The following is a 17,483-nucleotide window of genomic DNA, read 5'->3' on the forward strand; positions in this document are numbered from 1 at the left end:
AGAGCAGTGCTGGGGCAGGAGGGCACTGTTGGTGTGTGGGAGGTGCCGGGCACAGCTGGGCACGGGAACACTGTCCTGAGTGCCCGGCTGTCTCTGCCCTGCCCTCTCAGGCACAGCACCACAACATCTTCTCCTGTTTCTGCACTCCCCTGATATTGTCAGTGTTTTCTGGTGCTCTCAGGGAGGCTCTGGCATTTGCAGCAGCTGAGTCAGGCACTGCCCTTGGCATTCCTGCCAGGCAGGGCTGTCCATGGGAATGGGGTGTCCAAGCTTCCCTGGGACCTGTGGGGCTGTGGGCAAAGCAGTCCATGGGAAAGGGGAATGAGCTGAGCCCATCCCTGAGATCCCATCATGGGCACAGCCGGGGATCTCCTTGCTGTGCCCTTCCCAGCTCTGAGCTGCCCTCCTGGGTGCAGAGCTGTGCCAGAGCCTCTGGGAGTTCCCTGAATGTCCCACGGGGAAGTGCAGAGCTGCCACAGCTGAGGAAATGCTGCTGGGTTGGCCAAGGGAGCCGTGAGTGTCCTTGGCACAAGGGGATGCTGAGAGCTTGCCCAGAGACCTTTGGAGAGGGTGAGACATTCAGGGATCCCTCTGCTCTGGGCAGGGTCTGGTTTATCCCAGGGTGACCCAGGGGTGTGACTGTGCTCTGATTCCAGCCAAAGGTGCAAAGCCAGGGCAGTTGGGAACAAGCCCATTCAGCCCCACACCTGCCCTCAGCCACAGGGAATCCTTTGCCTCTCACATTTCTCAGTGGCAAACGCTGAGTGCAGCAGGAATGCTGGGGATTTCTGACCTCAGAGAGCCAGGAATGATGTGTGGGTAGGAAAACAATTCCTAAACCAGCTACTGCCAGCCTCTCCTGACTTGTCACTGTCCTTTCTCCATGAACAGGTCCCCATGTGCAGCCACAGCCAATGCCCAACAGCAGCTCCATCAGCCACTTCCTCCTGCTGGCACTGGCAGACACGCGGCAGCTGCAGCTCCTGCACTTCTGCCTCTTCCTGGGCATCTCCCTGGCTGCCCTCCTGGGCAACGGCCTCATCATCAGCGCCGTAGCCTGCGGCCACCACCTGCACACGCCCATGTTCTTCTTCCTGCTCAACCTGGCCCTCAGCGACCTGGGCTCCATCTGCACCACTGTCCCCAAAGCCATGCACAATTCCCTCTGGGACACCAGCACCATCTCCTACAAGGGATGTGCTGCTCAGCTCTTTTTCTTTATGTTCTTTATCTCATCAGACCTTGCCCTCCTGACCATCATGTGCTATGACCGCTACGTGTCCATCTGCAAACCCCTGCACTACGGGACCCTCCTGGACAGCAGAGCTTGTGCCCACATGGCAGCAGCTGCCTGGGCCAGTGGCTTTCTCTATTCACTGCTGCACACGGCCAATACATTTTCCCTGCCTCTGTGCCAGGGCAATGCCCTGGGCCAGTTCTTCTGTGAAATCCCACACATCCTCAAGCTCTCCTGCTCCAAATCCTACCTTAGGGAACTTGGGCTCATTGTGGCTAGTATGTGTTTGGTGTTTGGCTGTTTTGTGTTCATTGTTTTCTCCTATGTGCAGATCTTCAGGGCTGTGCTGAGAATCCCCTCTGAGCAGGGACGGCACAAAGCCTTTTCCACCTGCCTCCCTCACCTTGCTGTGGTCTCCCTGTTTATCAGCACTGGAGCTATTTCCTACCTGAAGCCCCCCTCCATCTCCTCCAGATCCCTGGATCTGGCCCTGTCAGTTCTGTACTCGGTGGTGCCTCCAGCCCTGAACCCCCTCATCTACAGCCTGAGGAACCAGGAGCTCAAGGCTGCAGTGTGGAGACTGATGACTGGATGGTTTCAGGAACATTAAACTTCTGGGCAATTTCTGAAAATCAATTGAAATATAAGTCATCTTTGATACTTCTTGTTGGTTTAGTTCTGGGGATTTTTTTCCTTTGTTTTGCTTTTTTTCATATTGTCCACAATAAATGTCATTTTTGTGCCATTTTTCATTTTGTTTCTCTCCACCTTCTCTGTGCCCACAGACTGTGTCAATGAGGGGCTGCGCTCTTGGTGGCTTTAAAGGAATTAAAGGATGTCCCAGCAGAGTTTTCTGCAGAGATGCCCTTTTGTTGCCTTCTATGGAGCTGCAGCAGCAATGTCTGTGTGCAGAGCTGGGGGCAGATCAGTGCTGGCACAGCAGCTGTGCCCAGCAGCAGCAGCACTTGGTGTAGCCAGTGCTGCTCCCGTGGCCCTGCCCCGCTGCCCTGGTGGCCCTGGTGTTGCTGCAGGGCCTGAGTGCTCTCGGGGCCGGGCACAGTCCTGGGGGTGGCAGTGCCGGGGCTGCAGCAGGGACAGCCCATGGGCACTGCTGGGGCAGCGCTGACGCCTCAGGCCAGGGCCTGGGGGCTCCAGGCTCCTTGCCCAGGCTCTCTCAAGGACACGGCCAGGCCAATGCTCAGCACAGAAAACCCCCGTGAGCAGCCCCAGGCTGGCCGTGGGCAGGCTGGGGGAAAACAGCACGGTTGGTGCTCTACAAGGGCCCTGGGGGAGACGGGAAGGAGCAGCAGAGCAGGGGCTGATCCATCCCCAGTGCGCTGGACAGCCCAGGGCAGCGTCCCAGAGCGTCCTCATGGAGCTGCCAACAACATCCCCCCTCTGCAGCCCTGGCCTCTCCCCCAGCTCACACAGGTGCCGCATCCTTGCAGGCACAGCCACGGCAGCGCTGGCTCAGGAGCCCCTGTTTGCATTGCACACAGCAGGCAGGAGCACCCCCATGCTGCTTCTGTGGGGACATGAACCTGAGGGAGCACAAATGCCATCAGCCCCTGGGGCCAGGAAGGGCTGGGGGACGCCAGGGAAACCACTCAGCTTTGTCCTGGCCTTTGCAGCCAGCCAGAAAGTTTGGGTTGTCCCTTGGGGAGCAGGATCATCCCACAAGTGCTGCAGGAATTGCCTGCAGGCTCCTGCAGTGCCTCGTGCTGCTCCCTTGCCAGAGGCAGCCCAGGCCAGGGGGGCACATCTGGGCTGCTGTTTCTGGCTGTGGGGCTGCCTGTTCTGGGCAGTGAGGAGGAGCTGCAGAGGCTCTGCAGGACTGACAGGATGGGCTTTGGGGCTGTGAGGAGGAGCTGAGGGACCTGGGCTGTGGAGCTTCTGAAGAGGAGGCCCAGGGCTCCTCCTGCAACTGGTCCAAGGGTGGTTTCAGAGAATCCCAGAATCAGCAAGGCTGGAAAAGACCTTGGAGATCATCAGGTCCAACCTGTGCCCTGACACCGCCTTGTCTCCCCTGAGCCTCCTCTTCCTCAGGATAAACAACCCCAGCTCCCTCAGCCGCTCCTCACAGGACTTGTGCTCCTGACCCCTCACCAGCCTTGTTGCCCTTCTCTGGACACACTCCAGCCCTTCCAGGTCCTTCCTAAATTGGGGGGCCCAGAACTGGACACAGCACTCGAGGTGCTGCCCAACCAGTGCCCAGCACAGGGGAAGAATCACTGCCCTGCTCCTGCTGGCCACACCATTCCTGATCCAGGCCAGGAGCCATTGGCCTTCTTGGCCACCTGGGCACACTGCTGGCTCATGTCCAGCCTGCTGTCCATCAGTCCCTGCAGGTCCCTTTCTGCCTGGCTGCTGTCCAGCCACTCTGTCCCCAGCCTGTAGCGCTGCAGGGGTTGCTGTGGCCAAGGTGCCGGACCCGGCACTTGGACTTGTTAAACCTCACCTTGTTGGATTTGGGCCCTGGATCCAGCCTGTCCAGGTCCCTCTGCAGAGCCTTCATGCTTTCCAGAAGATCAACACCCCCAGACAACTTGGTGTCACCACGGTTCCATGAGGCCCCAGAGTGTCCCAATGGTCTCCATGATTCCATGAGGCCTCCCAGTGTCACAATGTCCCTCTGGTGTCACAAAGTCCCTTGGATCCTTGGGCCCTGCAGTGTCACAATGGCACCGTGGTGCCCCAGGGCCCTGCAGTGTCACAATGGATCCTTGGTTCCATGAGGTCTGGCAGGGCAGCAATGCTCTCCTTGGTTCCTGCTGTCTCCCACACCTCCCACTGTCATGCTATAGAAGGACACCTGGCAGATGAAGGGGAGTGGGAGTGGGTACCTACTCGAGGAGGTAATAATAAAAATCCCTCTCAACCCCCTCTCCCAAGCCAGGTGCCACTTCAGATTCGGTATGATCCCCTGGATCTGGAGAGTCAGCCAGATGGTTTAGAAGAAAATTATCTGCCCAGTGAGCCTCCCAATTATGATTAATCTGTGAGACAGATCAGCACCTCTAACATCAAAAAGGAAAGACGGGTAATCGTGGTGGGTGAGTCCCTCCTGAGGGGAACAGAGGGCCCCCCCATATGTCGACCAGGCCCACCCCACAGAGAGGTCTGCTGCCTCATGGGGCCCGGGTACGGGATATCACTGACACACTGCCTGGGCTGATTCAGCCCTCTGATTATTGCCCACTGCTGATACCCCAGGCTGGCAGTGATGAGATTGAAAAGAGGAGTGTCAGGGCAATTAAAAGGGACTTTAGGGCATTGGGTCAGGTGGTTAATAGGACAGGGGCACAGACAGTCTTTTCCTCAGTCCCTCTGGAGTCTGACAAAAACGGTGAAAGCAGCAGGAGAGCTCACATTATCAACGAGTGGCTCGTGGGTTGGTGTCATTGCACAAATTTCAGATTCTTTAATCATGGGGCAACTTTTACAGCACCTGGCCTGCTTGGACCAGACGGGCTCCATCTGTCTGTGAAGGGCAGAAGAATTTTAGCTCATGAACGGGCAGAACTTGTTGAGAGGGCTTTAAACTAGGTCTGAAGGGGAAGGGGATGCAGCTGGTTTGTCTGGAAGCAGGCTTGTGGGTGGTAAGCCTGAGTTAGGGGTGAAATCAGCAGCCCAGCTGAGGTGCATGTACACCAATGCACACAGCATGGGTAACAAACAAGAAGAGCTGGAGGCCATGGTGCAGCAGCAGAGCTATGATGTCATTGCCATCACAGAAACAGGGTGGGACGACTCACATGGCTGGAGCGCTGCACTGGATGGCTGCAAGCTCTTCAGGAGAGAAAGGAAAGGGAGAAGAGGTGGAGGGGTGGCCCTTTACATTAGGGAGGATTTTGATGCTACGGATGTAGAAACTAATGATGATGGAGTTGAATGTCTATGGGTGAGACTGAGGGGGAAGGCCAACAAGGCTGACATCCTACTGGGAGTCTGTTATCATCCAGCCAACCAGGAAGAAGAGGTGGACAACTCATTCCAGAAGCTGCTAAAGAATGTTTCTGGATCATCACCCCTTGTCCTTGTAGACGACTTCAACCTGCTGGACATCTGCTGGGAGCTCAATACAGCTTAAAAGAGGCAGTCCAGGAAATTTTTAGGGTTTGTGGAGGACAATTTTTTGTTGTAGCTGGTGAGTGAGCCCACCAGGAAAGGGACTATGTTAGATCTGTTGTTTGTAAATAGAGATGGGCTGGTGGGAGATGTGGTGGTTGGAGGTCACTTGGGGCACAGTGATCATGAAATTAGAGAATTCTCAATATCTGGTGAAGTCAGGTGGAACACTAATAAGACTTTTACATTGGACTTTGGAGGGCAGACTTTGGCCTACTTAGGAGATTTATTCAGAGAGTTCCTTGGGAAGCAGCCCTTAAAAACAAGGGAGTTCAGGAAAGGTGGGGGAGCTTAAAAACAGAGATCTCAAGGGCACAGGAACAGACTGTCCCTGTGTGCCCAAAGACGAGTCGACTAGGCAAACATCCAGTGTGGATGGGAAAGGAGGTTTTGAAGGAACGTAGGAATAAAAAGAAGATGTATCATCTTTGGAAGGAGGGTTAGGTCTCTCAGGAAGTATTTAAGGGGCTTTCTAGGGCATGTAGGAAAGAAATTAGGGAAGCCAAACCTCAGTTTGAACTTAAAATGGCAGTTTTTTTAAAGGATAATAAAAAACGCTTTTACAAATACATCAATGGTAAAAGGAAGGGTAAGACCAACCATTGTTTGTTATTAGATGTGGAAGGCAATTTGGAAACTGCAGATGAGAAGGCAGAGGTGCTTAACGCCATTTTTTTTGCCTCAGTTTTTAGTGAGAAAATGATTTTCCTTCAGGACAACTGTCCTCCTGGGCTGGTTGATGGTGCCAGGGAGCAGATTGGTGCACCCATTTTTCAAGAGGAGGCCATCAGAGAACTGCTGAGCTGCTTGGATGTTCATAAATCCATGGGACCAGATGGGATCCACCCCAGGGTGATGAGGGAGCTGGCAGATGAGCTTGCAGAGCCGCTCTCCACCATTTACCAGCAGTCCTGGCTCACTGGTGAGGTCCCAGATGACTGGAAGCTGCCCAATGTGACACCCATTCACAGCAAGGGTGGGAAGGAGGATCCTGGTAATTCCAGGCCAGTCAGCCTGACCTCAGTACGTGGTAAGGTCATGGAACAGTTCACACTGAGTGCCATCACACAGCACTTCCAGGATGGCCAGGGTATCAGACCCAGCCAGCAGGGGTTTAGGAGGGCTAGGTCGTGTTTGACCAACCTGGTCTCCTTCTATGACCAGGTGACCCTCCTGGTGGATGCAGGAAAGGCTGTGGATGTGTCTATTTGGACTCCAGCAAGGCCTTTGGCACTGTCTCCCACAGCACACTCCTGGAAAAGCTGCAGCCCATGGCTGGGACAGGAGCACTCTGTGCTGGGTTCAGAACTGGCTGGATGGCCGGCCCAGAGAGTGGTGGTGAGCGGTGCTGCATCCAGCTGGGGACAGTCACCAGTGCTGTCCCTCAGCGCTCTGTGCTGGGCCAGCTCTGTTCAATATTTTTATTGACCACATGGATGAGGGGATTGAGGCTTTCATTAGTAAATCTGCAGATGACACTAAGCTTGGAGCGTGTGTCCATCTGTTGGAAGGTAGGAGGGCTCTGCAGGGACACCTGGAACAGTTGGAGGGATGGGCAGAGTCCAATAAGATGAAGTTTAATCAGTCCAAGTGCCCAGTCCTGCATTTTGGCCACAATAACCCCCTTCACTGCTCTAGGCTGGGGACGGTGTGGCTGGACAGTGCCCAGGCAGAAAGGGACCTGGGAGCACTGGTCGACAGCAGGCTGGACATGAGCCAGCAGTGTGCCCAGGTGGCCAAGAAGGCCAATGGCTCCTGGACTGGATCAGGAATGGTGTGGCCAGCAGGATCAGGGAGTTCATTCTTCCCCTGTACTTGGCACTGGTGCACTTGGCATTCTTCCCCTGTACTGGCACCATTCCTCAAGTGCTGTTTTCAGTTCTGGGCTCCCCAGTTTACGAGGGACATTGAGGACCTGGAGTGTGTCCAGAGAAGGGCAACAAGGCTGGTGAGGGGTCTGGAACACAAGTCCTGTGAGGAACGGCGGAGGGAGCTGGAGTTGTTTATCCTGGAGAAGACTCAGAGGTGACCTTATCACTCTCTGCACTCCCTGAAAGGTGGTTGCAGTCAGGTGGGGGTCGGTCTCTCTCCTCACAGCAACTGACAGGACCAGAGGACAGTGTCTTAAGCTGCACCAAGGGAAATTTAGGTTGGATATTGGGACAAAAGTTTTTTTATGGAAAGGGTGATAAAGTACTGGAATTGTCTGTCCACGGAGGTGGTGGAGTCACCATCCTGGGATGTGTTTAAAAAAGACTGGATGTGGCACTCAGTGCCATGGTTTAGCTGAGGTGGTGTTAGGGCATGGGTTGGACTTGATGACCTTAAAGGTCTCTTCCAACCCAGCAATTCTGTGATTCTGTGATTGTGTGACATCACAGACCAGGTTGTGACATCATATAGTTGGCTGTGACATCCCTGGTTTATTATGTGACATCACAGAGCAGGCTGTGACATCACAGGATGCCTGTATGACATCACAGAGCAGAGCAAGCTGTGAGGTCAAAGAGTGTGCTGTGACATTATAGGGTGGCTGTGTTCCATCACTGAAGGTGTTGTGACATCACAGGGTGGGTCTGTGAGCCCACAGAGGTGCTGTGTGACATGTTAAGTGAGTTCTGCCATCACAGAGCAGGCTGTGACATCACAGAGCAGGCTGTGACATCACAGAGGAGGTTGTGATGTCACAAAGTCAGCTGTGACATTACAGGCTGGCTGTGTGACATCACAGAACGGGCTGTGAGGCACAGAGAAGACTCTGCCATCATAGAAAAGGGCTCTGTGACATCACAGAGCAGCTGTGTGATATCACAGAGCACACTGCAACATCACAGGGCAGGTTTTGTGACATCACCAAGCACACTGGGACCTCAAAGAGCAGGCTGTGCCATCACAGGGCACCTGTATGAAATCACAGGTAGCCTGTTACATCTCAGAGTTGGCTGTGTGAAACTACAGGGCAGCTGTGTGACATCACAGGGGCTGTGTGACATCTCAGGGGTGTGTGACATCACATGGGGCTGTGTGACATCACAGGGCCCGTGTGACATCACAGGGGCTGTGTGAGGTCACTGGGGAGGTCACTCCACCCCAGCCCCCCCTCCCAGTTCCCCCAGAGAAGTCCAACGCTGCTCGTGCACAGCGGGGTCCCCTGTCCCCCCGGGTCCCCCTGCCCCCGGCGCCGCAGCCTCCCCCAGAGGATGTTCCACGAGATCGACCCCAGAGCCTGACACGGGGACGGGGGCTGGGGCTGTGGGGGGTGGGACAGGGGGACAGGGACCCCTTGGCAGCATCCCCGTGTCCCCCAGGGCCAGAGCCTGGCCCAGGGCTCCTTCACCCTGTTACCAACGAGGACTTGAGAGCGCTGAAAAAATCCCCAGCAAGGGATCAGCAAAAACCAGATTTAATATTAAGTGACAGCACCACAAAGTTCCTTGGCAAGAGTCACTCTGCTCCTGACTGGACACTGCAGGCACACCAAGGAAACAAAGCAACAACAAAACCAAACAAAATCCAGGCAATCAAATCAGAAATGAGCTGAGACCTGGGGCTTTCATTCATATGGAAAAGAACTGTCCTTCTTGTCCAGGTGCCCATGGCCAGAATTGGGCTTTCACCTCCAACACTGCCTGTTGTGACAGACTGGAGGAGATTGTTGGCTGGAAACATTTCATGTGTGGGGAGGAAGGGGCAGGTCCAGCCTTGCCCTGCCCTGGAACCCCAGCCCTGCCCTGCCCTGGAACCCCAATCCCCCCAGAGCCTCTATCCCAGCCCAGCAGTGTCTGCCAGTCCCTGGCACAGCACAGGCAATGCTCCACAGCCACCTCTGGAGCCCCCAGCCCAGCTCCTGAGTGACCAAATGACCCCAAGTGCCACCTGGGGAAGGGCACAAGAACACCAAGGGGTATTTAAGGCTGAGCACAAGGCAAGCACACATCTTGACCCTACCTCCTCTTGGAATTTCTATCTGAACCAATGCTGGAATCCAGGAGCTGAGTTTGTGCTTCTCTGCATCTTATTTGTCTTATTTGTCTTTCTCTTTCTGTGTCTAATTCTTCTATTTTTGTCCCCTTGCAAATTTTGATTAACTTAGAATTGAAAAGGATTGGAGCTTGTGAAGTTGAATGGGCCAAGTGAATGCATATAAAAGTGTATTTTGTTCATTGAATGTCATATTAAACCTTTTGCCGAAGTTTCTCTGATTTTCTTAAGTTCCCATTAAAGGCTGTTTTATTGTTTGGAGCTCCTGATAATCTCTTATTTGTATTTCTCCAGTGCATCCTACTCAGAGGACACAAACAATTGCAATTCCTCTTAAATGTCTCCTTGAGAGAGTTGTTTGGGGGATGGGGGTCAGGGCTTGTGTGTCCTGCTTGGCACAGCCCAGGCAGGGCTTTCACAGCCACATTCCACACTCCATTTCCCAGCTGGAGCCGCTGGTGCCTCTGAGTTCTGCTGCCCCAGCCCCAGGGACGCTCTCCTTGTCTGCCCATTCCCCCACGGTCTCTGGGCAGGGATGGCCTCAGTGGGAGCTGCTGACATCCTCAGCAGCTTGGAGCGCCCTGGAGCCACCTCCGGCCATGGACGGCGGCCAGCGACGGGGAATGCCCCGGGGTGAGGAGGGAGGACAGCAGCAGAGCATCCCCCCGGGGCAACGACGAAGACAGTGCCGGGATCAGGCGGAAGGAGCACGGACCCCCTCCGGAGCATCTTCCAAAGGTAAGGTGTTTTCCAAAGTAAAATTGGCAAAAAATCTTATTAAATTCTGTGGCTGATCTTTGCTGTCCCCACGAGTCGCTCGCCACCCACACAAATCACAAAGTTACCCCTCAAAAGTGGGACTGGGAGCACACAGACCCTTCCCCATAGTCTAGGGACCCCCAGAAGACTCCTCTCTATGGACTGGCCACCCCAGAAATGGGGCTAGGACCTCCAGAGAAACCTCCCCATTAACCTAAAACCCCCCAAAATGGTGCTGGTACCCCCAGAGACCCATCCCCATGGGACTGGAACCACCACAGACCCATCTCCATGAACCTACAACCCCCAGAAATGGGACAGGGACCCCCAGAGACCCCTCCCTATGGGCCTGGGAGCCCCAGAATGGGGCTGGGACTCCCCCCATGTGAGCCACGCCCACTCCCCGCCTTGCCCCTCCCCCAGCGTCAATCCAACCAATCAGCGCCTGGAACAATCAGTGCAGGAACGCCTTCGGCATCATCCAATCAGATCGCACTCTCATTCTGGCCCCACCCCTTCATTGTGACATCACAAGCGGCCTTGACACTCAGCCCCTCACCACTATGACATCACTGCGCTCCCATTGGCTGTCGGCGGGAGGGCGGGGCTTGCCCGGACTATAAAAGGCGTGTGCTGGCACACAGGGCTCAGTGCGGGCCCGGCGATGGGAGCGGCGGCGTTGGCGGCGTCAGAGCCCCGGGAGCGCCCCGGCGCCACCTCTGGCCACGGACGGCGGTGAGGAATGCCCCGGGGGAGAGGGGGGAGGACCCCGCCAGAGCATCCCATGGGACAGTGAGCACCGAGAGCGGCAGGGCATCGCCCTGGAACGAGGACGATGGAACTGGGAGGACCAGGGCAACCAGCGGAGCATCCCCGGGGCTGAGGAAGGAGAATACCAACATAGCATCCCCCGGGGGCAACAGGCATTTAGGGATTTTAGGGATTGGAGAGTGTAGTTTAGTATGTCACATGGATGAGAAGTTTAGGTTTTACAATTTTTAGCATATTGTAGATTGTTATAAACGCCAATCACTTGGTTTTTAAAATTTTAAAAGTTTAATAATAATAAAATGGTTATAAAAATAGTAATACAATTAGAGTAATGAAAATTTAGAGTTAGGATAATTACAAGACAATAAAAAGCAAAGAATTACGGACGTCCGGATGCTCTCGGGCACTTAAGCCCGATAAGCATGCCTTGTGAACAAAGGAATAATCTTTAAAAGCAGTAGCCTGTTGCATATTCATACATCTCATACATGATGCATAAATTCCTTGCAAATTAAGAACTTTTCTGGTTTTTGTCAACTTCTTCCCCTTAATCCTGGTGGTTCCATAAAGACGGAGAGAAGGTGGAAGAATGTTTGTCTTTTCCGATAAGGAGGCAGTAATTCTTTATGGGCCCCCATCATTGTCATCTCTGTGTGAAGAGTTTCTTCATTATCTCATCTCTTGCTTGAGTTAGTAAAAAAACACCCCACAATACATAGGCTCTATTTTAACTACAAAACTACATATACCATACTATTAAAATGTTAATACAGCACTTCTAATCAATATAACATAATACATATAGTATTCAATTTAATATTTGCAAAAAGCCAATCATAAAACATGCATTTTTCACAATCCCTCCTCTTATTCTTTATAAATCATTTGGCTAGAGCAATATTTCTTATCTAATTGCATTCTTTAGACTATGTTAGTAATCAAATAAAAGATGGGATTAAACAAGGAAGAAACATCAGAACAGTTGTAATCCTAATTTATTCCACTATCTATTCTTCAATACATTATCCCATCAGTTAGTTTTTAACATTGTTTTCCCACTTTTGGACCGGTATCTGGGTTATTTCTTTAATTCTAATGCCTGAGCGGCTTTGTTTGTTATCTTCTCTATGACTGCTTGGAGTCTTATAATACGATTCAGTATATAATTTGGGTTTAATACAGAGGTAGATTGCTGTGCTGATTTCACTTTTTTTTTTTTTTTTACTAATGGCCTTTTTGCCTAATCTTGGACTGTATTCCTGAAATCAAATGTAAAACAAATCCATCTCTCTCATTTTGGACAATCAATGCCCCATCTATTACCACTTTTTCCTAAGTTCTTTGTAATTCAATATTTTCCCCCATTTTTCCTGCAGGTACTCAGTTTGGATGGGTTATAACAGTGGCTGTTGACATGGGGGTGTGTAACAAAAAAGGAACTTTGGTTTCTTTCCATGTAATATTTTTTGTAGCATTTGTGACACGATCTTGCCAGTATCTCAAAAGGTAAAAGACAACAAATGAGAGACAGAAACAGGAATAACAGAGGTCTGGTATGGCTTATACCCCCACCTCCCCTGCCTATGGAGTTGCTTCCCGTAGCAGGTATGTGTGATCTTCTCGGTGGCGAGTACAGTGGTCAATCCAGGCTTGCCCTCTGTTTCCTTTGTTACTCTTTTTACTAAATATTTTTAGGCAAGTCCTTTTCAACACTCCTTAACTGAGGTTTCTTACCATTCCTCAGGTATCTCTCAGTCAACAGGCACTGATAATTCCCATCTACAAAACAAAGTTATTACCTCAGTTGCTTTGAGTTCTATCTCTATAGGGGATAGATTCAGTACTCAATACTTATTGCAATGAGAACATAGATTTTGTGAGCTCCAATACCAATTATTCTCATAATTTGAACATTTACTTACAACCCAGTTAGCGTGTCCAGCACTGGGATGAATCAAATAAAGTATACAGTATAATACTGATGGTAATTTCCCTTCTTCCTTGTACAAGTCACAGGCTAAGGCCAGAATGTGAGAACTCTGATTAAAATAATCTTGATCTTCCTGTTTGAAGTGTCAATGTTCCTCTCCTAAGGAGGTGTCGGAGGCGTCTGAGGACTTATTTAGGCAGTGCTTAAAACCAGTGATGTAAGCTTTGCCTTATTTCTCAGTTAGGTGTTATTTTTTGTACTTTCCTTGGTTCATTTGGGTTTTCCCAGACTATTACCACCCAGTCCCAGTCGAAAGTCAATTTGATATCACCCGGTTTAGATGCGATAGTCCATTCTTCAAGGTTCTTCACAAGTTCTTTGATTTTGCTGTCGTGAATTCACCCTCTTTCCGTAGTTCAGATTGCTGCTTTAGTGGTACCTGGAAAGGACTTCTTAATAACACAGTGTTAAAAGAAAAACAATACTGCATTAACTTTTACCATTAGTTTTCTTCAAAACTTTCTGGGTTTAACTAAAAGCTTTTTCTACAGCTGCTTCTTCTTCTTGTATCCAGCTGATTTAATAGCTGCAGAGGCCAATTCTTCTTGTGAGCTACAAGTAGTTAAATAGAAAGACCAGGCCAATTTTAACAAGACATGTATCACATCTCTTGTTTTTTACTTTTTGGGCAACATTTAACTCATTCTTCAGAACAAAAAGCCTCCTCTTCTTAACAACAAAAACCAGAAAGAGAAAAGAGTTCTTGCTTAAACAAATAAATCACTTTGTGAAAGTCAGCTATTTCTGCCTTGATCTTATCTCTAGTGGTGGTCCCTTTTATTTATTTATTTATTTATTTATTAACAGTCTTGCGTTTAACTCTGTCCTTCACCTCCCTCTCTCTTTTTCTCTCCCTCTCTTTCTCTCTCTTCACATTTTAACATCCACATTCCAGCATCAGTCTACCTTCTGACATCAGTCCACATTCTAATGTCTCAGAGAGGTAAGTCTGCCAACCACCCCTCCCCCTTTTTCAACTTCTTTACAAATTAAATTACTTTTGTTATGTGCGTTTGGCAAGCATGCAATTCATGGCACTCTCCACCAAGGCTACTAGCCACTCACAGCTGACACAGTACTAAAACTAAAAACTTGTTTTTCTATCACAATTTTCTCCATTCACAAGCTCAAAAAGGTTGTAAGAACAAGGTAAACAACAACTTACTTCCAAAGTGACTCTACCTGTACTAAAAAATTTAAGACAATGTTAGTTAGTGCAATGCAATTTGCAACAAAGCCAAGGTTTGATTTGGGAAGGGCATCTGAGGACACAGAGCATGAGTTTTACAAATCCATATTTTGAAGAGAGAATGGCCAAAACATGAATACAGTGGGGGGGAGACAGAAAGTAAGGAATTTGTCTCTGCAATACCTTCTCTTTGACTGCTAGGAAACGCTCATCAAAGAGGCTCCTGTGGTACAAACAATAATTGGATGGAAAGAGGCACTCTTGAATTTAAGCTTTAATGTCACAATAGGAAACAGCACCTGAGCACTGCAGTGGTGAAGCACCCTGCCTGCAAACTCACTAGAGGCAAGCTACTGCTGCCACGCTGCAGGGCTACCTGCAGCACAGAGGGAATCACGACCAAGCCCTCCCTGCAGGCCTGGGTAAACCACACAAGGAACCCACAACTTCTTCATAGCTGTCTAACTTATTCCAGAAATAAAACTACAGCAAGCAGAGATTCCCCCCCACAACATTTTTTTTTTCATGTGTGTGTGTGTCACACAACCACAGTGATGCTGAAAGTAACAAATTAACAGCTTACATTAGAAGATACTGAAACCTTTTCTTCATCTAGCTTTGTGTGTTCCCATTTATATATGTAGCCATCTCCAATTCGAGGTTAAAAAAATGAGCCTTATTTTTCAAAAGTGCTATGCATGCACAACTCTAGTTGCTGTTCTAGGTGCACTGCAAGTAGTCAGCACTTCCAAAAACACAAACAAAACAAAAAACTAAAAAAGCAAAACACATTTGGGTACATGTAAAAGGACTGGCTGGAAGAAAAAAATGTTTCTCATTGACCTGCCAAGTAGCTGGTGTTACCTTTAGTTTAACTTTACACACTGAGAACCATGTGATTGAACAGCTTCACATCGATTCAAAATAAATTAAAAGTAGGTCTGGCTATGTCACAGCTGTAAACTAGTTTCTCAACTTTAGAGTATAGCAAGTTACAAATTTCAAGATGAAAAATCACAATGCAAATTGGAAGAAATAATTTAAACTACTTGTCTTTGCTTGCAATTTTGATCATTTCCCTTTCTTCTGGAGAAAATAGTATATTTATTATTGACCACGTTTCTTCTCAGGTATAAATGCTTGAACTTAAAAATTGGTCTAATTGTTCAGCAGTGCTTATGGGATCCTTCAAAATACCTTTGATTTCCTCTTTAAAATTCCTGACCTCAGAAGAAGTTAAAGGAGCATTTACAAACTCAGTTCCACCCCCTCCCATCGGGACCTCTCTTAGTGGAAACAGATCACAGTCTTTTTCTATAGCCTTTCTCCCGTGTTGTGAGGAAGAGTCTGGAGAATGTTGTTTTCTAACTGAACTTCTCGTGTTCCTATAAGGGGCGTCCTCCAGGTGCGAGTTTTTTGGGCTGCAGCTGCAGTTACCAGGGGAACGGAGCTCAGGGGAGCATGGGCAGTGTTCGCTGCCGGAACCGCCAAACGAGGGGGCATTTCCAGGGGATACCAGCCGGGAGTGTGGTCAATGGCGGCTGGGTCAGCTGTTCCCAGCAGAGGCGAAGCAGCAGCGGCGGTGCCCAGAGCAGCTGGCACGGTCAGAGTCACTGGGGATGGGGCAGAGGAAACAGCCGCAGGAGGAGCTGCCAAGGATGGGACGGACGGGACGAACAAGAGCCCGCCAGGCACGGCCGGCAGAGCGGCCATGGACCAGCCGGGCGGGATGGGGGCAGGGACCGGTTGGGCAGCCGCGAGCAGCGAGACGGGGACTGGTACAGAGGCTGCGGGCGGCGAAACAGGCACCGGGACAGGCGCCGGCACCGGGGCAGGCGGAGCCGAAGCGAGCGGCTCGCTGGGACCTGGGACAAATGCCGCGACTGGGACAGACGGAGCTGAAACAAGCAGCGAGCCAGGGCCCGGGACAAGCGGCTCGGCTGCGAGTGGTGTGGTTCCCTCTTGTTCCACTCGCTTTTCCCTTTTTTTCTTTCTTTTTACTGGTTTTCTGTCCCATTTTTTTTTTTCCCCAAAATCTTATCTATTCATTCCATGCTCTTTTTTTTTTTTCCTCACATTTTCTAACAACCTAAATACTACCTTCTTTCAACTACCCATGTAAAAAATCCTTTCGCTCACAAACCATTCGACATAATACACCTCCCTCTAAAAAAATAAAGCTCAAAATAAACAATCTACATTACATATCTTCCACTCATTTCCATTTACTCACCTTTATCTCTCGCTCACTCTCACTCACATTCACACCCTCAAGCCTGTTCATTCATACTTCTGAACTTCACAATACTGTTACATATACTTTCATTCGTGCACACTTACTCACTTTTATTTAGCTCAAAACAAACAATCTGCATTGCATGTACTTTCATTCGTCCCCATTCGCTCAAGTTTATTTTTCACTTACTCACACACACAACAAAACAACCACAACAACAAGGTACCTTTTATTTTTCAACACACCTATTACACTTTTAGGTGTCCCTGGCCAGTCCCGGTGTTCTTGGATACCCCTCAATCCGGCTGCATTGTTCCCAACCCCAGATTCTCTCGGGTGTACCCTCACTCTGGCAAAATTTTACTCAGTCCTGGGTGCTCTCGAAAATTAATATCTCAACCCAGCAGCAACCCTGGGTGCTCTTGAATATTAATCCTTCAACCCAGCCCATTCAATTCAATCTCCCCGGGGGGGGGATTCTCTCACTCTTTTATCATTCGCTTCGTCTCTGTACTGGCCACTTTTCTCGCGAAAAAGATGGAAACGGAGCATGGGAGACTACTGCACTCTCTTAGCAGGTCTGGGGTAACCAGCCCGCCTCTCATTCACACACATTCATCCCCCCTTATCCACCCCATCCCAACAAATACTTACCTATCCCTTGTCCTTGGGTCTTTGTTCTTCGTGTACACTTTGGTCTTAGGGGCTAATTACCGCGGTTTTAGGGAATCCTTTCCCTTTTCTTTGTTTTATTGTCTCCTTTTGTCCATCAGATCGTAACCTGCATCTGTCGGCAGCACCAGGGGAGCAGAGCGAGGCTGCCTAATCAGGGCAGGACGCGTCTCCCTCACTCTGACTCTCCTAAGGCACCGGCAGAGAGGTGTTAGGAACCATCCTCTGCTACCATTTGTTATAAACGCCAATCACTTGGTTTTTTTTAAATTTTAAAAGTTTAATAATAATAAAATAGTTATAAAAATAGTAATACAATTAGAGTAATGAAAATTTAGAGTTAGGACAATTACAAGACAATAAAAAGCAAAGAATTACAGACGTCCGGATGCTCTCGGGCACTTAAGCCCAATAAGCATGCCTTGTGAACAAAGGAATAATCTTTAAATGCAGTAGCCTGTTGCATATTCATACATCTCATACATGATGCATAAATTCCTTGCAAATTAAGAACTTTTCT

The 17,483-nt window shown here is 49.8% G+C and overlaps 2 protein-coding genes across 7 annotated transcripts in view; both read left to right on the forward strand.

Moving 5' to 3' along the window:
• The window catches only part of LOC137463838 (zinc finger protein 420-like), a 426,927-nt gene that overhangs the window by 317,265 nt on the left and 92,179 nt on the right, over window positions 1-17,483 (forward strand). The window lies entirely within an intron of this gene.
• LOC137463843 (olfactory receptor 14J1-like) lies at window positions 1,260-1,848 on the forward strand. Its single transcript, XM_068175236.1, has one exon. The coding sequence runs from the start codon at window positions 1,260-1,262 to the stop codon at window positions 1,845-1,847; it is 588 nt and encodes a 195-aa protein (XP_068031337.1). The 3' UTR covers window position 1,848.

Source organism: Anomalospiza imberbis, chromosome 30 (genome assembly GCF_031753505.1).
Source record: "Anomalospiza imberbis isolate Cuckoo-Finch-1a 21T00152 chromosome 30, ASM3175350v1, whole genome shotgun sequence".
Classification (NCBI taxonomy): Eukaryota; Metazoa; Chordata; class Aves; order Passeriformes; family Viduidae; genus Anomalospiza; species Anomalospiza imberbis.

Bases quoted from the DNA above. Each gene is read 5' to 3' on its own strand.
- LOC137463843 (XM_068175236.1), top strand. From the start codon at position 1,260: ATGTGCTATGACCGCTACGTGTCCATCTGCAAACCCCTGCACTACGGG.